The 21,236-nt window shown below is 40.7% G+C and overlaps 3 protein-coding genes across 6 annotated transcripts; 2 read left to right on the plus strand and 1 right to left on the minus strand.

The window, feature by feature from the left end:
- The first annotated feature begins 6,193 nt into the window (after nucleotides 1-6,193).
- LOC104419620 (NEP1-interacting protein-like 1) lies at nucleotides 6,194-8,097 on the plus strand. Its single transcript, XM_010031333.3, has 5 exons — nucleotides 6,194-6,555; nucleotides 6,917-7,095; nucleotides 7,240-7,323; nucleotides 7,428-7,592; nucleotides 7,712-8,097. Exons 1-5 carry the CDS (start codon nucleotides 6,402-6,404, stop codon nucleotides 7,832-7,834), a joined length of 705 nt encoding a protein of 234 aa, XP_010029635.1. The 5' UTR covers nucleotides 6,194-6,401; the 3' UTR covers nucleotides 7,835-8,097.
- Nucleotides 8,098-12,194: 4,097 nt separating this feature from the next.
- LOC104420785 (probable serine/threonine-protein kinase PBL11) lies at nucleotides 12,195-15,469 on the plus strand. Its single transcript, XM_018862488.2, is given in 8 exon segments — nucleotides 12,195-12,360; nucleotides 12,912-13,139; nucleotides 13,241-13,309; nucleotides 13,631-13,699; nucleotides 13,813-13,875; nucleotides 13,955-14,277; nucleotides 14,906-15,196; nucleotides 15,198-15,469. Coding segments are annotated over 8 exon segments (1,305 nt in total). The 3' UTR covers nucleotides 15,294-15,469.
- LOC104419621 (probable protein phosphatase 2C 60) lies at nucleotides 15,424-20,558 on the minus strand. Of its 4 annotated transcripts, none has more exons than XR_005546548.1 (6): nucleotides 20,101-20,558; nucleotides 19,142-19,561; nucleotides 18,594-18,961; nucleotides 17,208-17,444; nucleotides 16,278-16,619; nucleotides 15,424-15,628 (listed from the first exon to the last, which is right to left on the minus strand). XR_005546548.1 is itself a non-coding variant. In XM_010031334.3 (5 exons), exons 2-5 carry the CDS (start codon nucleotides 19,458-19,460, stop codon nucleotides 16,359-16,361), a joined length of 1,185 nt encoding a protein of 394 aa, XP_010029636.2. In that variant the 5' UTR covers nucleotides 19,461-19,561; nucleotides 20,101-20,558; the 3' UTR covers nucleotides 16,026-16,358. The 4 variants fall into 4 exon arrangements, 1 of the variants encoding a protein (XP_010029636.2); XR_005546547.1 differs by lacking the exon at nucleotides 15,424-15,628 and adding an exon at nucleotides 15,641-15,760; XR_720837.3 differs by lacking the exon at nucleotides 15,424-15,628 and adding an exon at nucleotides 15,943-16,194.
- Between the last annotated feature and the right edge of the window lie 678 nt (nucleotides 20,559-21,236).

Here is a 21,236-nt window from a genome sequence, read left to right on the forward strand (position 1 = left end):
GGTCCCTGATATTAGCTTACCCACCAAAAGAATGGGACAAATAAAAAATCCAGTCAATGCCATGGATTTTTTTAGATTGTCCGAAAGGCCAATGACCAGCCGCAAGGAAAGGACTCGATTAGGGCAAATCTTTTGGTTGTTATGGTAAGAGATTTGTCTCTGCTTCTAGCACTTTGGAGAGAAGACAGAACCATACGTAATCATCGAACTTCAAGTTGCCTCCACCCTCAGGCAATCTTGTATATTCCATGTTGCGAATTGAAAATCAGCCCTTGCTTTGATTTGGTCAATAGGAGACATTACCTCTTTCTAAGGGAAAACTGAGGTAGAAAACATCGATATGGAAAAGTTATAAAATAGGCATTAGGTAGAAGAAAATTAACCATCCGCATTAAAATCCTGTATTCAATGTGAAATGACAAATGAGCACCCCCTCTTCTTACGCGCAATTTCGACATAAGTTAGTATAAGTAATGCCAATGTCGTGAAGGATGTGAAATTTGATTTTCGTACGACGTTGAGTGCCTCATAAAATAAAATATAAACTGCATATTAGGGGGATTGAGACTATACATTTCGGATCCCTAGAAAATCTCATAAACACATGCAGCATTAAACGAAGTGTACTGGCTTGTTAGGATGACTCGTCCTTTCTAATTCTCGAAGAATGAGTGAAAGAAAAAAAATAAAGGAATACAAAAGAGAAAAAAACAAACCAGCAAAAATTCGAATATTAGATTTATTGAGGGGTTTGGATGATTAATAATTGCCATTGTCGTTGTTATTAATATTAGGAATATTAAGAGCACCCTCATCACTTATGTATGTTATCAAACACCAAAATCACATTTTCACATCAATGTATATTTGCTTTTCTCCATGGTAACTCAAAAGCATCCATGCCCCATAAAATAAACTAATTCTTTAATACTGCCCCTCCCTCCCTTCGCACAACCTTTGGACCCAAGGTTGCCAGAGGCCACAACGTCGATCGTTCTACGATAGACTTGAGCACGGTGTGAAGTATTGCGCGACATATGAGCGTGCACCCATACACACAAACTTGTAGAGAGAGAGAGAGAGAGAGAGAGGTCGTGATTATCGGCAGCAGCGTTCTGGGGCTTAGGGTTTTTGTGATTAGAGAATCAATAAACATCGCGTGGAACCTTTGAAAGGAAGGGCAACACGGTATTTGCTTACGTTCCGTGAGATGCAAAGTGGTAGTTTTGAAAATTAGAAGAGAGAAAGTGGTAAAGATGCAAAACTAGACAAGGCCGGTTTCATCAAAGTTTCCCTCTCTTAGTACCTCACACTATCACTAATGGAATAGTGCGACTTATACGAAGTGACGATAGCAATGCTCGAACTCTCCATCCACCGCAGCTGGCGACTAATAAACGTGTCTTGGTCGACTTATTGACCGATGACATTGTCCGCATCTCAAAGGACTCTTTCAAGTCGTAGACGCATTAAGATCCTGAATGTTAACCATCCCCGGAATAACTTTTTTTTTTTTTTTTTTTGTTATTTGAAACGAAAAGGAAAAAACATAAATCTGTTTGTTAAAATTTTTGTTCTCGGAAGAAAAATATATTTTTTTATCTTCGAGAATAGATTTGGAACAAAATCAAAAAATATAAAAAATTTGCTTCTTATTCCTAAAAATTGTTTCAATAATCAAGCCTAACTTTATCTTTTTTCTTTCTTTTCTCCTTCTCTTCTTTTTCTTCTTCTTCCTTCCACAGTCGGGCACTGGCCACTATCGGCTGTTGCCGCCGCCACCGACGGTGGTCGGCAATAGATTAGGCAAGATACGGTGAGCTCGCCGGAGGCTCGTCTAGTAACGAGCCTCTGTCTCTCTAGATTTGGGTGAGACCAAACCTCACTGGTGGCTAGGCAATCTGACGAGGCTCGGCCTCATCTGGCCACTGATGAGACTCAACCTCGTCACAATAATCCGTGATCAAGAGGAAGAATAAGAAAAAAAGGGAAAAAAGAAAAGAAAAATAGAGTAAAATTATTAAAAATTAAGAGAAGTAGAAAAATTTAAAAATCTTACTAAATACAAGTCTATGTCAAGAAAAGAGATTTTCTGCAATTAACAAACGTATTATTTTATTCATCAATTAATTTTTAGAATAAAATCATAAAAAAATTATTTTTGATTAAAAATTATTTTTAAAAATAGAATAATTATTAAATGCGTCTTAAGCTTATCCATCTGATCATGGAAGTAAAAAATCAGTTGAGTGTCGTAATTTTAGAGCTCCCGATAGGCCGAGAACAAGCTAGAAAGGAGGAGAAAATTGAACCGGAAATCAAAGTAGATCTTTTGATTGGCATGGCAAGAGATTTTCCTTTGGCTTCTAGCGCTTTGGAGAGAAGACAGAAGACAGACTTAGGTCATCATGATATGTCGTCTCGATGTTCAGGAAATTTTTGTCTATTCCACGTTGTAATTAAAGTTGTCTACTCAGCCAGCCCTTGCCCTTTGATTTGGTCATAGGAGATATTGCCCCTTAGAACGGGGAATTATAGTAGAATAACACTGATTCCGAGGGTTTTATAAAATAGCCATTAGTTGGAAGGAAATTCACTACCTCGGAATGTGAAATGACGTCAAAGCTTCCCTTCTTATGTGCAAATTAGATTGGAATAATATAGGTCACCCATCACAAAGGATGTGAAAGATGACTCTAATGCGATGTTTTAAGTACCATAAGAAAGACATAAATCATATATTAGGTGGACCGAGACTATGCATATTAGGGTCATGAAAATCCCATATTCAAATGATGTAGTGCACCAAATCTACCAATATGTTAGAAAGCCTCAATTGGGATCTTTATAATTTTCAAAAATTTAGTGAAAGAACAAGAATACAGAAGAGAAAAAACCAAAGTTGTAGAAACTTCAATCCTTAGATTTGCTAATGGCCCTCGACGAGTAACAATTGTCAATACTATTAGAGAGATTCTGAAAACCCTCCTCACTTTTATTCTGGTACTAGTTCCTCTCTTCTTTTTCTAGGAGCACGAGTGTTAAATTTTGTTATCAAACACCAAATCACATCTTCACATCAATTTTTATTTGCTTTCACTTACAAGATTTTCATTGTGACCTAAAATAACCACGCCCTATAAAATAATCCAATCCTCAATCCTGTCCCTCTACACGACCTCATATTAGAGAGAGAGAGAGAGAGAGAGAGAGAGAATGGCTAGGGGGGCATAGAGGGAAGAAGTTGGCGAGGGAGATAGAGACGAGAGAGAGCAGTTAACAATTATCGACAGTACTGTTTTGGATCATAGGGTTTTTGTGTAATCGTTGAACCTCCGAGAGGTTGATAGGAATGGCAATTTTATCTTTTTTGCATGTGTTCTGTCAGATACAAAGTAGTACTTTCTAAAATTAGGAAGAGGGGAAGTGGTAAAGATGCAAAACTAACCAAGGGCGGGTTTCCTCAATTCCCCCCTAATCATCTTCATTATTATCGTTGAAAGCAAGTTGCGACGTATATGAAACGATGGGGTGCTCGATCTCTTCAACCACTTTGACTCGTAAACTTATAATTAACGAGTTAATTTATGTGCTTTTGCATGGATTATGACACCAAACAAATTATGTTTAACTACGAATATGGTGCCTTGCTTGGACGCAACATGCACATAAACAAAGGCGTGTTCGACTTAATTTTTTCTTCTCCTGATTTGCACATGGTTGATGGTGCCCCACTAAACCCCCTACGCATTTTAATTTTTAATTCGGTTTCTCAGGCTATTTAAATTCCAAGATTTCGGACGAAAAGACAGTGCAAACTTTTTCTAAGATGCTTCAATAGACAACATATATCCGCATGTTACAGCGAAATAATGTGGGATTCGACTAGGCATTAGATCAGCATGCCAAATTTCAGACCAACTTCTGGAAACCCTTTGTTTGGCTATCTTTTGTAGGTATAGGTGAATGCATTGTATAACCAAACACAAGGGCGCGTTTAGATTGACTTTTATTATTTTATTTTTTTGACTTATTAGAGGTACTTTGATTTAATTTAAACACCCGAAATTTTCACAAGACATAAGTATTTGCACGTAAGTCTGTATACAATCTTTTTGATGATTTTCAGAAAACATTTCAACTTTTGATAGGAAAACCAAAAATACTTGGTGTTTCCAAATGGGCTTTTCTTGAACGGTATGCTAGACATGACTACAGGACCGTTTTCCTAACAACATTGTAAAAAAGCTCGAGGATGTTCCAAAGAAGATCCACATTGTGTGGTTCGATTGTTCCCTCCCCGTCATGTCAAAAAGTTTGAATTCCATCACCTCATCCTCTAATAAATTCTAACGCTACATGACATTTATCTGTGTGCCTTTTTCTCTTATTCTAAGAATTACATTCGGAGTATATGTGAATCTCAAAAACAAAATTTCTTTTTTTCTTTTATTTTGAAAATTAATCCAATGGTACGTTTCATCTACTCTTCACCTGACCCAATACTGGAAATAGCAAATAATAAATTGGTTCGGACATCAAAGCTAGATGACCCTTTTTTGGGTATATCAATTAAATCACTGCAACCAATTTTCAGAAATATGGGCCCAACCGCAGCGAAACATATAAATTCACTGTCCGCAGCAGCCCAAATAATATTTCTGATTTTCGCTTGTTCTACCTATATATTTATTTTAAATTTAATATTATGAAAATTCATAAATTTATATATATATACACACACACGATAAATTTGTCACAAACTAATTTTTTTACTAGCAAAAACTTTAAACAGGTACATCTGTAATAAATTTATTACAAATAAATTTTTTTATCATCGAAAATCTCAAACTAGTATATTTACGATAAATTTACTTTCCACTAGTTTTCGTTAAATTAGATAAATATCAGGAAAAACCAAAAGTTGATACACCCATGAAAAACCGATGGTAAAATCTCCAAACTGATATATCCATTAACTGTTACATATTATTCAACTCAATAATTTGACTATAAAGTGGAAAATAGCGGAGGGTAAAACCCTAAATTGATATATCTGTTAACTATTATGTGTCACTCAATTCAATGATTTAATTATAAAGTTTAATAGAAATTGATAGAGGGTAAACTTATCTCAAATGTAACGGTTGTATATTTTAATTTGGAATTCATTAGTCAGATATTAAGAGTCTGCATGACAACGTTTCTATTTCTCTTATTTTGTTCATCAAAACAAAAAAAGAACAGAAATATGTTTGGTAACGCCAAGTTGTTTTTCTGTTCCCCGGAATAGAAAGTTAGTCCAGGAATAAATTTGGAGTAGAAATGAGAAAAAAAAAGTTACTTATTGTTTCCAAAACAATTTCTAGAAATAAACATTTTTTTTTTATTTCTCTCTCTTGCCGTGACCACCTTCAATCACTCAGAGCCACCGTTGACCGCCGGCTGGCCGGCCGACCGCCGCCGCCGTCGGACGTCGCCAGTCGATGGGCTGTGCGGCAACAATTAGTGGTGACAATCGGTGGCCAGCGATGGCGGGTGGCGACGGGCGGCGGCGGGCGGCGGTCGGCAACTGGCGATTCATAAATAAGAATACAAACGAATAAATACAAAAAAATTATTTTGTACTAAACACATTTCTATTTTTTTATTTTATTTCTGAGTAGAAATTTTGTATAATTACTAAACACGTTATTTTACTCAGAAATTATTATCAAAAAAGAAATAAAAAATAACTATTTAAAAAAAAAAAAAATTCTCCAATAAAAAAGCGTTGTCATTCACAAATTTTCTATTACGATGTTGCGGCCCCTCGCTGAGCAGCTCCGCAGAAGATATTTTCGTGGCAGAGAGAGACAGAGGGAGGGAGTAATGGTCGGAACTCCACGTCGGAGGCCGTCAAAACAGAAGCTTCCCATCCATCTCTCTCTCTCTCTCTTCTCGTCTCTCGTGCCTTTGACGGCGAACGTTACGCAAATTTGAAAACGAAAACGAAAACGAAAACGAAGACCAGACCGCACCTTCCCTTCCAAGAAAACGTGTAAAGAGAGAAAGCGGGAGAGGGGGCTGGCCTGAGAAAGATCAAGGGGAAGAAATAAAAGGGGAGAGAAATAGGGGGAAGGGGTCATAAATGCGAGTAGGTCGATGCGGTCGCTTTTCGTTTTCCCTTAGGTACTAAGCATTAGCCTGAGCCTCCACCTTCACCTTCTTCCATTTATATTCATATATATATATATAATATATATGTATATACGTGCGTGTATATATATTCATGGGTCTCTTCTGTAATCTCGTAATTCGATTCAGGCTTTTCAATCTCTCCCTCCCTCTCTCTCTCTCTCCAAGAAGGAGAAAGTGAGAATCTTGGCAGACGAAAGGTCAGGTCGGGTCGGGGCGAGGCGATGGAGTTCTGCCCGTGTCCTTATGGGTTCCGCGCGCCTCTCGCGTCCGTGATCGGCGGCTCCCTCGAGAGGGCCCGGCGAATGTCCGGTGCCGCCGTCTCTGCCGTCGTGGGCAACGTCTTCTCCGCCATCTTCACCTTCTTCTTCGCTCTGGGTTCGTTTCTTGTTCCCCTTTCTTGGCGTGCTTTTCGCGTGCGTTTCGTGCGGGTTCCGGGGTTGCCGTCGGTCGTGATTGCTCGGGTTTTGGTTTCATCGGGTTCGGGATCCTCAATGCCGCTTCTGAATCCACGTCGGTGCGCGGGGGTGGGAATTTCTTGGTAAATGACGCGTGACGTGTTAGGGTTGTGCAGATTTTTTTTTTTTGCTCATGATCTCGATGACTCGATGTTCCAAGAACTGTTCCGGGACATGCCTGAATGGCGTGATCTTTTCGCAAGATGAGATTTTGAGACTTTCTTATTGAGAGGAATCCTCTGTTGAAGTGTTTAATTTTTAGGCATCTTTTGGTTCTGCAGTTGGTACTCTGTTAGGAGCCATGACTGGGGCTCTGATAGGCCAGGAGACCGAGAGCGGGTTCGTTCGAGGGGCTGCCGTCGGAGCGATTTCAGGGGCGGTCTTCTCGATCGAAGTCTTCGAGTCGTCCCTCGTCCTCTGGCATTCAGATGAATCGGGGATCGAGTGTGTCCTCTACTTGGTGAGTTAGTGCCGCGCCTTTAATTGATCAATGGGGCCGGAATGTTGTTATCACATCTGTGTTTCTAGCAAAGTAGATGTATGGAATTTTGCAGATATCCGTTTGCTTACGGATCCAAATGACTATTTCCCCCTAAAATTACAGATTGATGTCATCGTCAGCCTCTTAAGCGGGAGACTTGTTCGTGAACGGATCGGGCCAGCAATGCTAAGTGCAGTGCAAAGTCAGGTACTGTCCCTCTGATTAGAATTCAACACGATGCCCCTAATTGTATTACGATCGGCATTGCTCATGATCGGTTGGTTGCTTACGACATTGACGCATTTTATTAGATGGGCGCCGTTGAACCAAGCTATGAGGAGGTTCACAACATCTTTGACACGAGCAGCGCCAAGGGCTTGCCTGGAGATTCGGTCGAAAAGATCCCAAAAGTAACCATCACTAGCAATGATATGGATGCTTCCGGAGAAAGAGTCTCTTGTTCAGTGTGTCTTCAGGTACGATCATCGCTTCCTTTGTCCCCTCAACTCGCCTCTTGTGGAAGTCATTAATCTGTGATCAATCTCTGGTATCAGTAGGAAACTAAGTCAAAACACCTTCCGCTTTGTGCATTCAGGACTTTCAGCTCGGAGAGACGGTGCGGAGCTTGCCTCACTGCAATCACATGTTCCATCTCCCGTGCATCGATAAGTGGCTCTTGCGGCACGCATCTTGCCCGTTATGCAGAAGGGATCTGTAATCAGTGGAAAAAAAAAGGTTTCTTCATTTAATATTCACAGAGGCGGTCAGTTTTCAGGAGGCTCTTCTCTTATACAGGATTTGTTGTAGACTTTGATACATTTTCTTTCTGTAGTTCTTAGTAAAGCCCCTGTTCCCTGAGATGGATCAGTGTATGTACAAAAGTTTTGAGTGAAGAAAGAGTTCTCTACATCGCATCTTTTTCTATCTTTCTTGATAAACTCACTCCATCGATCTTTTGTTAATCAATTAACACTTTGGAAATGGGAAGAGCCAAGGCGATTGAACCATTCAACTTTTCAATTTTCCGGGTCTTTTCAGAGTCTCCGATCCAGATCATGAAATGTGGTCTGGGATATTATGCAGTTGAGTCTAGAAATCTTGACTATGAGCTGTACAATAATGATGTTCCAGGCCACTTGTGGGTTCATACATTGCATGACACCCATACCCAGAGTCTCTGACCAGCTGAATTTACTGAATTCAACTTATTTATTGTTGGGAACGAAACCGGTTTCTATATGGAGCCTGTGATAAATGGGCATGTGCAAGCTCTCTGCAATTCATTCGAGGGTAGAGATATTTCCGAAGAGTTTGGCAAGATGAGGGAAAATATCTTAATTTTAAAACGTATAGAAGAGAGACAAGGAGTTGGAGAAGTTTGGATAGGTGGGAAGTAGGAAGTTTGGTGGTTATGGGGTTTGGCAGAAGATCAAAATTCAATTGCCATCTTAAGCAGGATTTCATTGACAGAGACCGATGAAGCAGAGTTGGTTGATGAATCAGACTACTCTAGGTTAAAGTTCGATGCGATCTCTCCCCTTGAAAATATGTTTAATCATCCGAGCAGAGTATTTTGGACCGGTGTTTGCCAATTGGATTGCCACGGTCCACGCATTTTTTGCAATCGCCATCTCAAATCAACTGCCAGAAGCAGAGGACACGGCTTCGAATGGTAAGGAAAATGCCCCGACCCTGTTCGAAGCATCGTTGGGTCCTATCTGTTGCCGAAACGATGGAAGAAGATCCAAGCGTTTCGCTGCGAGACAGCAAGGAACAGCAGTACCCGATTTTCTCCAAACGACAAGGTGCATTATAGGTTTGGAGCAAAGCTGATGCGAGGTCGATGAACTTCAGGAGCTAATGACGACACAAGTTCGAATGTGGATCTAGGGGGGTGTGGAATGCAATTGAGGCCAAACCTCAGGGGTAAAATGGGGGCTCCCTCTGCTCCAAAATGCAGTGATAAAGTCTCCGGGGCCTGCCAATCTGGCCCTCTCAATAAATATTCTCATCCGTTCCTTCTCTCAAGGCACCACAATCTGTACTTTGCCGGGACGACACTCTTTTCTCACATCCAACTTTGCTGCTGCTAAAATTCGTAAAATGGCACTCACGAAGTAATGTTTAAAAGAAAGAGGCAGGACAATTCAAATGCAAGACCCACATTATCTCCAATGTAAGAAACTGCATTGAATTTGTTCTGCTAAAAGATTTCATGACCTGCTTTTCCAGAACAATTAGGGAACTCATTGAAACAATTCGAGAGAGAGAGAGAGAGAGAGAGAAGGAAATTCTCAAAAAAGGAAATCAGCCTCACCTATCTTTTCCCTTGTGTAATTATCTGAAATTTTCCCAAAGAAATTTAGAGAGCCAGAGAGATTCAGGGGAGCCCTTGACAACGTGACATCTGAATGGACCTCCAGCTTCTCAACTTGTCCAGAGCTGTTCGTCTTGATGGCGACGGTGGACTTTGCGCCCGGGAGAACTTGAGGCTTCACCACGCAGAAGAAGGAAGAAGCGTGAGTCATGTGATTCTCTCGCTATCATCACTTTGTATCATGCCTCCTCCACTCTTTCAGCTTGTGGCGATCATCTCTTTTCCCTTTCCAATATTCAATCCGGGCCTCTACTTTGTTGGGAAAAAGAATAACAATGGAAGCGAAAAGTATACCATCTCACATTCAATGTGCATCACTGTATAATTTGGCAAGACTATAGCCAACCTTTCTAATAGCTTACTAAATAGGGAAAATACTACAAAAAATCCCAAACTTTGCCCCAAATGACACATTTATTCCAAACTTTTTTTTTTTGTGACGTGAAATTCCAAACTTTTCAAATTGTTACACATTTACCTCATCAAAGACATTTTTGTCTTATTTTTTCTGTTTTTCCTCTTCTTTCCTCCGCGAAAGGGAAGGGAGAAGAAGAAAAAAAGAAAAAAAGAAGAAAAAAGACCAAAATACCCTATAATTTATGGTAAATGTATCACACAACGTAAGTTTAAAATTTTTTGTGTTACAAAAAAAATGTTTGGAGTAAATATGTCGCAATTGGAAAAATTCATGATTTTTCACATCATAAAAAAAGGTTTAGAACAAATCTATCTCTTTGAGCAAAATTTGGGGTTTTTCGTGATTTTTTCCCTACTAAATAATCTAACACTCACCCTCGGGCATAGTTACGTTATATATTGAACTTAAGACCTCCTCTCATTCTATGTAAATCATTGTCGATTATTTTAAAAGCTTAACCTAATAGGTTAAGGATACCATGCACATATATCGAGCCTTGTAGGGAAGTGACAAGATAGACTTTAGTATTCCTCTCTCACACAAGCCAAATAGGGTGTAACACGTGGAAACGAGGCCTACACACGTGAAATAAATCAGAGCAGAATCTGCATTAATATATTGTTTTGTGGATGTAGGCCTGGAATGTTGAACCATTCAATGAATCCATCTTAATCCCTTTGCTTCGATTCAACGCTGCTTTCCGATAACCTAGGACGATGTCGTAATCCGATTAGCCACTGGAGAGCACTTTATCATAACTCGCAAATTAGACAGAAAGGATTTCCCTTGTTTCCTTACTGCTGTCTTATCCTAGCATTATGCATCGTCCAAATACAATGAATTCATATATTTGATGTCACTTGATAAGACCAATTTTTTATTTTCATTTAAAATTATTGGCTAGCTTTTGTTGGGACCAAGCTGTTTTATTATAACCATCTTTCTTCTCTTTCGGCTGCAAAAATTCATCATATGTCTTATCCCCCCCTTATATTTCGGAGAATCTTCCCAGCAAAGACAATCCACAAGAAACATCCAAGAACACGACAGGGCGCTTGAACCCAAATCCTAAAAATTAAGTTGCAGATGGCTACTCCTCATATTATTTCTTTTTGAGAAAAGACCATTAAAAACTAATTTTGTCCAAGGTGACAAATTTATCCAAACTTTTTATTGTGACATGAAAAATCCTAAATTTTGCAAACTGTGATATATTTATTCTATCAAGGGCATTTTCATCATCTTTTTATTTTCTTTTTATTTTCTTTTTTTTTGTGAACATTAATTGTATTAAGCTAAGCCAATATGTACTTCATCTTCTTCTTCTTTTTTTTTTTTCCTTTTTTTTTCTTATTTTCTTTTTCTTCTCTCTTCCTTTCACCGCCATGGCGGAGCCGCGTCCGGTGAGGGCTGCCCTCACCCGACGCCGGCGAGGGAAGCCGGGCAAGGGTAGCCCTCGTTGGACGCCGGCTTCCCTCCACCATGGTCGGCGGAGGGAAGAGAGAAGAAGAAGAAAAAAAGAAAAAAAAATTAGAAAAGTAAAAAAATCAAAATATCCTATAATTTGAGGTAAATGTGTTATACGGATAAAAGTTCAGAATTTTTCGTATTACGAAAAAAGTTTAAGATAAATATGTTATAGTTGGCAAAATTTAGAGTTTTTCATATTACAAAAAAAAAAAAAAAAAAAAAACTGAGATAAATTTATCACTTTAGATAAAATTTGGGATTTTAGATGATCTTTTCGCTTTCTTTTTTTTACCCTTCTTTTTCTATCAACGAAGACATCCTAGGAGCTTGGTGATGATGGAAACGACATGCAAATTGTATATTTATTCGAAAAATCATAAGAATAATTGTCGGGACATGTATACCAAGTCAACCTATTTATCACCAGATACTGTTGAAATCTACGTACGTTGAGCACTGCAGATCCTTATCGAGAAGTATGACAACGTCTCGCCCCCGACGGAGAAAGTGGTTCCTGATTAGGATAGGTTGTCTGGCCTGCTTTTGCCGTCCCAAGACACAGACCAGGTCTCGCGCCATGATGGAATAACGAGACAGCAAAGACTATCGGCAACGTTAGACACACAAAGACACTCGTCTTGACTGTGTTGTTGCCTCTCTCTGCCGGCAGTCCATTTAAAATCCCACCCTCGAACCGAACTACTTGCTCTCGGTTTCGGTTTCGAGAAGTATATTTAGAATACGAAGCAAGAGCAAAACTGGTGGCGCGACTGGCATTGGATGGGTGGATCAACAGGCCGTGCATCGGCCCCGATGCGGGCTCAGGACAAGTCTGGGCTGAGCAGCCGGGTGAATGTCTTGGGAGTGATAATCATAGCCATGTCCATTCTGTTGACGGGCGTCACCTTTTGCATCTTCTTCAGGAGGAAGCTCCTCCCCGCCGTCTGGCGCCGCCGCCGTCGCCTGATAAAGGGCAAAGGTCAGTGATTCCGTGTCACGGATAGCAATCATTTCCGAGAAGTAAAACCATGACGACAGATTGAACAGGAAAAATGAAGAAAGATAATGAAGGGCAGTGAAAGAAAGTTTGGAACTCTGACTCAGTAACACATCTATGCATCATGCTTGAAGGCTTAAAAAGTGTCGTGTCTGGCTCCAACGCAAGTCGAAACATGCATTCATATTTGTCTTACAATGTCCATTTGTAAGTCTATTCCCAACACATGCATGCTGCAGGAAAACACTTTGAAGTGCTCATAGTGTTGTGACCCTCGGACTACATGAATCCTAAAGCAAGAAGTCTAGTCTGTAGCATTGAAAGCTTAGCATGAACTGTCATAATGTAATTCATCCACAACTTCTCCCATTAACTAGTTAACGAGACGAATTTTACAAATCAAATGACAAGAGCCGATTTGTGATTCGTAAAGCTGAAATTCCCGAAAGTTCATCAATATGAGAAATCACTTCAGGATACTTCTTTCTTGTTCGTAACATCCTCTCGTAAATAACAATGACAATATATTGCAGCTGGAAGTAGTTTGAAAGACGAGAAAATGTTGCTGAGAAGGTTCCAGCTCGAGGAGCTCATGAGGGCGATCGACAACTTCAGCGAGGAGTGCTTGGTCGGATCCGGAGCTTTCGGGAATGTCTATAGAGGGACGTTCCATGACGAAGGAACACTAGCCACCAAGAAACCTCATGCCGACTCCTACCAAAGCTTTGAAGAATTTAGGAATGGTAATTTAGGCTCTAGACGTATTGTGCTGCGTATATATAGAAGAATTATAGGTTTTTTGTTCCAATTTGAGGATTATATCTTCAGGTGGCTGATTATTCTGCAGTATTTTCTTGAACAGAAGTGAGACTGCTTTCTAAAGTTAAGCACAGGAACCTTGTCAACTTGGTGGGTTTCTGTGAAGAACCAGGTAAAAACATAGCGTCAGGTCTTCCTCTTTTTGACTCCTTATCTACAGGACTGCACTATATTTTTTGTTGGTGTAATACATCAAAATTTAATATTTCTGAATTTAAAAAAAAATGTTGAAATGTCTCTTGGCAATTGATTTTACTTGCTTTTTATATGCACAACATCAAGCTTTTTGGATTGGACTTTCTAGGACTTTCTAACAAAAGATAAAGATGAAAGAGAATCGATATCTGAAAATGATTATCGAATTTAAATTTTGATGTTTCAACAGGCTTAAGCTTCAGAACTGGAGAATCTAATTGAATATGTGATTGTGCAGGAGCAAGTGGTGCTAAGATATTGGTTTATGAGTATGTGCCCAACGGTTCATTGCTTGAGCACATCATAGGTAAGTTTGAACTGCTGTCCCAGCATTCTTTTCTTCCTCTATAACTTGGAATATATGATGAATAAAAACGAGAAAACTGAGGATCTTCTCCTTCCTCTTTTCGCCATTAATAGGGAGAAGAGGCAGGGTCCTGACATGGAGACAGAGGGTTAATTTAGCCATTGGAGCAGCTAAAGGTAGCTTCTGCTCACTCATTTTTCACTAAGGCATGTGAGGAAATAAAGGTTCTATTAGTGAGATGCTCCAATTTTGCAGGCATTGCTCATTTGCATGAAGAGGTAAAGCCGAGCGTCATCCACCGCGATCTGAAACCGAGCAACATTCTCATAGGAGAAGGCTTTGAAGCCAAGGTTTCGGATTTCGGGCTCGTCAAGTCAGGGCCAGTCGAGGATCAGTCCCATGTCAGTAGTCAGATCAAAGGGACGCCGGGGTACCTTGACCCTGCATATTGTTCCAGCTTTCATTTAACTCCGTTCAGCGACGTTTACAGTTTCGGTGTGATACTTCTGCAACTGGTAGCTGCCCGGCCTGTCGTTGATACCGGAAGGAACAACTCTAGGTATCACATTATGGACTGGGTAAGAAAACTAATCTCTTCATATTCCATTGTCATAATATGTATTATATTAAGGTCCCCTATTCAACGAGCCTAACATTCGGTACGCGGGAATGACGTTGCTTGCATAGTGTGCGTGTTGGTCACCTACAAGTTGAGCAAGATTTACAGTTCTCACACGTAAGAATCGACTTTCAGACCTTGAATAACCAGGGTAACCAAGAGAGTCCCGGGCCAACTACGTTAGTCGCTCAGCATCCCAAGCCAGAAAGTCTCCATGCACATCTGTGTAGCTAGATCAGGATCAACCATTCAGACATCGTGCTTCTGTCGCGATTCAATTAGTCTTTTGGATGTGTGTAAGTCTCGCTCTCAAATATACTGACCGATCAGTAGAACATCTTCGACATGGCATGAAGCGATTCTCAGAGATTCATACGGTGCGGGGTTCAGGCTAGCTAACTGAATACATTGTCGCATAGGGCGTGTAAAGTAGGTAACTGAAGATTTTACACATTGTCCACATCGTAATCGACATGGTACTAAGATCTCAGAACCAGCAATTCTGGAATATACAGATATATTATGCGCTTTGCCTAATGCAATTTGAAGATAATGGGAATTTATATCATGTCTTCATTTGATCACAGGCTAGACCAAGCTTAGAAAGAGAAGACGTGACAGGAATATTGGATGCCAATCTCCTTTCGCAACCATGCAACATGGAGGTGATGCTGAAGATGGGTCAGCTTGCTCTGAAGTGCGTGGTGAAATCGCCAAAGCAGCGCCCCACAATGACTCAGGTGTGGCAAGAACTAGAAGAAGCAATTCGCTTGGCCGATGGCAACTCTCCTAAACCGGCGGCTGGCGGTGGACCTCGCAAATCAAGGGACTGCTACGCTTCTCAGAGCTTCAGCATCGATGGAGTTGGGTATCAGAGATTTCCATGTGGAAATGGACAGTCTCTCGTTCCAGTCCGCGAGCTTGAGGTGTTTGGACGCCAACAACCTCAGCATCGACATTGACAAAGCAGTTTAAGAGGAATAGCAGAGGAAAAGTACTCAAGGGTTGCGTTATCTTGAGAACATCTAGCCTCTCGAATTCAAAGTTACCAGATTTTTCTTATGTAACAGATAAAAAGTAGGTGGCACCAAGTGTGAAATAGATGTGGACTTGGAAATTCATTCATTATACAACACCCCTTTCAAACTTTCCACCTTCACTCAAACAGCATTAATTAGACAAGCAGCTCAGCAATTGCCTCACCAAGGCAACCGTTGTAAACGGGTCTAAGCGACCAACAGCTTCAAGGTAATGTTGTCAAACTGGATTCCATCAACTTCAAAAGTGCTACGACCAGGCCAATGAGTAAGCTGGAAATTAGGCATGCCAAAAATGCAATCAGTCTGCATCACAGAGGCCATGCGAGTGGGACTTTCTTTCGTCGACCCAATCCATCGTGACCAGATGGACGTAACAGTCTGATCATGATGGATCCCGGGAGCCTAATGACATTCGATGACTACGTTAGAATGAATACATAGACCCCGCTCACGAGAAAAAAATTTCCCATGAAAGTATTGAGACATCAGCAGAATTTTTGCCTTTACGTCCCAATATAACTCTTAGCATCTGCACTGCAGAGTTCACCAACTACTCATCAAAAGATTCCCAACAAACATAATAGTTACAGATGCCTTTTCTTTTGCACCCTGACAAAGCATAACTTCATTTCACGATCAAAGTTCTATACTGATCTTTAGGCCGTTCTTTACTGTAAACTACTCCAAAAGAACTTGTATTAAGGGTGACCTTAATGTGATTGACAGAATGCAAAAATTAGATCACTAAAGGGGAAAACAGATACAAGTAAAAAGAGTTGCCCACAAGAATCTTTACTGTCACTTTTGAAGCTTTCCCCCCATGATTCTTCCCATCACTGTGATCAAGTGAGCTGACATAAAATACAAGTCCCAGGTAAAATGTTACATTCTACATTAAAGAATTAATAATGAGCCGCACCTTCTCAATATCTCAGATTCAACAACCTGATCGTTACAGTAAATCCTAGTAGCACCAGTTTAGCAGATTCATCAGGCAGCACTAAACTTCCACTGGCGTTGCACAGGGGGCCAGAGTTTTCACCGATAGGTTAATACCTCCCCCTCTCAAGGACACGGTGGGCCCTTTGGTTGAGCTGGCTCTGCTGACTAAATTTGAGTCGAGAAATACAACAATGACTGTGATGTCGTCGTGGAAATGTCGGCGGACCCCACGGTCAATTTTCTTCAAGTCGGAGTACCTCATTTCTCTTTTTTTTGCTGCTTCCTGCAGGGCAGTTTTCACAAGCCTCCGAGCAATTCCCTGGATAGAAGCAAGTAGATGACTGTCACATTAGATCTATAGCATTTCAATGTTAGAGCAAGTCTAGGGGTTGAATCAAGCAACATTCAGGTATCCATACTAGTGGATGTCCTCCAAAACATTAAATAGGTTTTCTCCACCAATGATCAGACCACACTTATCAGTCTTAAAGTCAAAAAAACAAGAAGATGAATGGGCATGGAAATTACCAACTCTGAAAACAGCATGTACTGTGAAAACTGAAACTTTACACTTAGCAATTCAATGATCCCAATTACCACAGAAATAGAAAAAGAAAAAGAAAAAGCTCACAGGCAGAGGGTTCACATGGTATATGAACGCATGAGACTATAATCAGCAAATTGAATTGACGTGAATATTTATACATACTAAAAAGACATCCAAAAAAGAAACAGGCAAATGATTTTGCCAAATAGCAACATAAGGGAAATCTTATGACATCATCTCAAGCAGATAGGAAAAGTACATGAACTCTTACTAATGACTGAAAATGAAAGAGAGACACAGGGAATGAGCAGGACTGGGGATCTCACTTAAAAATAGAAAATCTCTGCAGGAAAATCTTACATTACGAGGATGATTTTGAACCATATCAACTGCATCTTGGTTGGTAAGGTGCTCCCATAGTCCATCAGAAGCAAATATCACAAACTGATCATGAGGTTGGAGTTCATGCACTGATATAGATGGATCAGAACTTAAAATTGGCTTTCTAAAAGGTTCACGGAGGCGAAACTTGGCATATAAAGGCTCCCTGTTGAACTCAGCCTTCTTTAGATAGACATCACCAATGGATCTAGAAACCTGCAGAAAACAGTTTGTCAACCTAAAAACAAGACTAACTTTCAAGAAAAAAGAAAAAGAGTGACCAGGAAATATAAACAAGTGTTCCACTTTATTTTATAACTAAAATTACTATAACTCATGATGATAACTTATCGATAATGAGAACTTATCATAATAAAAATGATAAGAGTTAGTTCCTTTTTTTATTACAATTATCAATTTTTGATAGTGAATTTTGGTGCCGTGGAACTTTAACTGCTTAAGCAAATCATCTTGAAAGAAAAAACAAATAATTTTTTTTTTCAAAATTCAAATAGAAAGATCACAAAATTGGAATAGATCCAAAGCATGGATCTTGCTTAGAATGTCCCATCACTGTAGCACCTAGCTTACCCATCCCATGAATTCCTTCTGGTATCTTTCTAAAAACACAACCAAGTGCGATCTTAAATCATGATTCCACATATTTTCTTTCACTTGATGTTGACTGGAAGAGAAAGGGGGGAAAAAGAAAACAAAATGGCTAACCTCCGCAAACAACTCTAGAATTTACATCAGAGTACAGATAAAAACAATTATCATTCATGTTTCATGCTCCTGATGCCACTGATACAGCATTTTCCCAGTTCCCATTACAAAGGTAGTGCTTAGGACAAGAACGCTTCGACAGAAATTGTAAAGTCTCTCTCTTTAATAGCTCCTTTAGTCACTTTAAGCTATTATGTCCCTCCAAAGTGAGGTATGTGACACAAAAGTTAATTTCATTTCACACCAATCTTCATGAAAAGCAAGGGAGCTAATTACATATATTGAAGCATGGCAATAAATAAATAATTACAGTTATTAAAGGTGAAAAGATTCAGATGTATTATCATCAATCAGCAAAAATTCACTTTCACTATTGCTCAATTTCAGTCATATCCAGCAGCTCACCAACTGGACAGTATAGATGTAACATCTAAACGGAAGCTATTTCTCCCGTCCCACAGAGCTTAAATGACCACGCTTAACTCCTCTTTCCTGTTGACCATCCCTGGATCCCAAGAGCACTAACCTAATGACTTTGCATCCCCATACAGCACCTTATCCGGAAATAAAGAATCCAGAAATGGCAAAGGCAAAAATGAAAATAATTTTTTTTTGCTGCTTTGCAGGCAATGAACTTACCTGTATGAGGCCCTTTACACGCCATACATTATGCTTTAACACCACAATTTGAGAGTCATCTGGATGCAAAGAATGCATCTCCTGCCGAACAGACTCTATACACACATTATGCTCTGACGAAAGCTGGATGGCAAGGACCTCGCCGGTTGCCTTCACAGCCCTACCCAGAACAGCCCGAGAATCGCCCAAGTTGGCAATGTAAAGCGTCCCCCCACAAATAACACCAACCAAGCAGCACGATCCAACAGCAGCAATCTGGGGTTTCATGGGCCATTGTTTAGTAACAAGAGAGAAGAATCCCTCTTCAGTTGCTTGGTAAGCCTTCCTAATAACTTCGACCGACATGGATTGTTGCTCAGTTGCAAACACTGCAAATCGTAGACAATGCAATTGATAAATGATGGACAAAAAACGTTGTCCGAATTGAACACTAAAGAACATATTGATCTTCAAGAAAGAAAAAACCAATCAAGATAATTCAGAACAGACTAGGCCTCGCTGGAAGATGCTTCTAACACTGAATAGAAAAAAATAGTCTATCATCTTACTCTTCAGATTCTGGAAAAGGTGATCATTAATGAATCTCGATGTCTCAGGTCCACCGTGGCCATCATACACTCCAATAAAGGTGCCATAAGGACCTGAGTCAAGAAAACTCAAGGAGCCAGACTCAATCTGGCTCTGATCTTCAAGCAAATTATTGGCCTGAACAACCGCCATCGAGAAGTCCCCGTTCAAGTGCTGCCCGGTGTCTTTGTACCAAAGAAGTCCATCTTGCCGGCCCCCTAAATCCGAACCCGTGTGCACATAACGGTCCGAGGACGGCCGCCAGCAAGCCCTCAGAAAATTTATCAACCTCGATAACATCCCTCATCTCACCTAAGTGAGCCTCCAAGTGTGGCTCCACATCCAATTCGGGTGCACCACCAGCTCCAACCTGAAACCGACGACCTCCACTCACCTGCAAACTGCATAATCACTTACAAGTCATATCCACTGCTTCACAGACCAAAATCAACTACCAAGAACACTGAATTATTCATCCTGCAGTTTTGTTAGTGTCGGAGGATGTCTACTCTATCTACAACTGTCAATCAACACTTCTATAGAGAGAGAGAGAGAAAGGGGATAATTTTAGGTCTACCATCCATAACCAATTAACTACTGCAGCTCAAACAGAGAGAACCCACCAAAAACCCCCATGAAACAGAGAGACTCACATCATAAGAGTTAACGAAACACCCAACACGAAACCCATCTACAACCGATCGGTCAAATCCAACCGTCCACATTCTAACCCTCGAGCCGCAGCAATTCGGCCGCGGCCCACCAAAAAAAAAATTCAGTAACCAGACCACCCGAAAGATCAGCACCTAGACAAAGACCAGGAAAACGACCGCTCCAAGGACACCGATCGCTCCAATTTCGCGACGAAACGAGACCAGAACGAGAACCCAAAAGAAAGAAGGGGGAAGGGGGGAGGATAGAGAGACGGATAGCAACTCACAGCAGAGTTTAGGTTTGCGGCCGAACCGCGGCGGACGACAAGCTACGGAGATCTAAAAGACCGGGGAACGGCGACAGAGCACGTGGGGGCGACTGGTCGAGGGCCGCTTAGATCCGCAGATCCGCCCAATCAAAGCGCAATCGCTTTCCGCGAACGAATTCGATCGCCCCCCCTTTTCCGGAAAATCCACTCTCTCTCTCTCTCTCTCAACCCCCGCCGCTCCCTCTACTTCCCGCGGGCGGCGAAGACGGCGGCGACGGCGGCGGCTGACGGCGGCGGCTGACGGCGGAAGGAGAAGGAGGAGGAGGAGGAGGAGGAGAAGATGGAGGTGAAGCGAGAAAACGAAGAGAAACCGGGAGGGGTCTCTCGATCAGTGCGATGGAACCAGCTGATGAAGCTCTCTCTCTCTCTCTCTCTCTCTAGAGGTGGAAGGTGTTTACGACTTTTTCTTTCGAGAGGTGGAAGGCGTTTATGTCTAAGCAAGGCAGAGGGTGTCGACCTTCGGCTATAAAAGAAAAAACGAGCAAAGCCATGGCCGAAAGCCAGCACCTCATACGGGCAGCGGGCGGGGCCCACGTATAAGAAAACCCACCCTACCAAAAGAAAAAATTGAAAAACTTGAAAAAAAAAAAAGGGGAAAGTTCATGGATATGGTTGAGAGAAAAAAATATTTTATATAATAATGAGATTTTACAACTGTAATATTTACTGGGGCCCCGATTTTCTTTTCTCTTTTTCCCATGCCGTCGACGACTTCCTTCTTTCTCTTTTTTTTCTTTTCCTATGAAAACAGAGGTAAAGAACGCCAGATCTCGATACGTTAAGTCAATGAATGAAGGGAAATCACGTTTCTATAAAAAGGATGTGGAGATATTTCAACACAAAATGCCGTTTTCCCATTGAAATGCCTACAATTATTGTAAGACAAACCAGAAAAGAAAATGAAGCGAGAGGTACACAACCATCCGTACATATTATTGAACGTCGGTATATTAATTTTAAAAGAGCGAATAAGTGATTTCTTGATATTGTATTTGTGCAAATCAATGACTCATTGCGGTTGAAAATTTGAAGTTAAAGATTAAGATTTTTATCGCTGTTGTCAGCATTATGTTATCCCAATCATGGAAATAGAC

Source organism: Eucalyptus grandis, chromosome 9 (genome assembly GCF_016545825.1).
Source record: "Eucalyptus grandis isolate ANBG69807.140 chromosome 9, ASM1654582v1, whole genome shotgun sequence".
Lineage (NCBI taxonomy): Eukaryota > Viridiplantae > Streptophyta > Magnoliopsida > Myrtales > Myrtaceae > Eucalyptus > Eucalyptus grandis.

Bases quoted from the DNA above. Each gene is read 5' to 3' on its own strand.
- LOC104419620 (XM_010031333.3), top strand. From the start codon at position 6,402: ATGGAGTTCTGCCCGTGTCCTTATGGGTTCCGCGCGCCTCTCGCGTCC. The intron at 7,096-7,239 runs GTGAGTTAGTGC...CTAAAATTACAG, and splicing joins TCGAGTGTGTCCTCTACTTG to ATTGATGTCATCGTCAGCCT. The intron at 7,324-7,427 runs GTACTGTCCCTC...GCATTTTATTAG, and splicing joins TAAGTGCAGTGCAAAGTCAG to ATGGGCGCCGTTGAACCAAG.
- LOC104419621 (XM_010031334.3), bottom strand. From the start codon at position 19,460: ATGTTATCGAGGTTGATAAATTTTCTGAGGGCTTGCTGGCGGCCGTCC. The intron at 17,445-18,593 runs GTAAGTTCATTG...TGTTTTCTGCAG, and splicing joins GTGTAAAGGGCCTCATACAG to GTTTCTAGATCCATTGGTGA. The intron at 16,620-17,207 runs GTAAGATTTTCC...GCTTCTATCCAG, and splicing joins TTCAAAATCATCCTCGTAAT to GGAATTGCTCGGAGGCTTGT.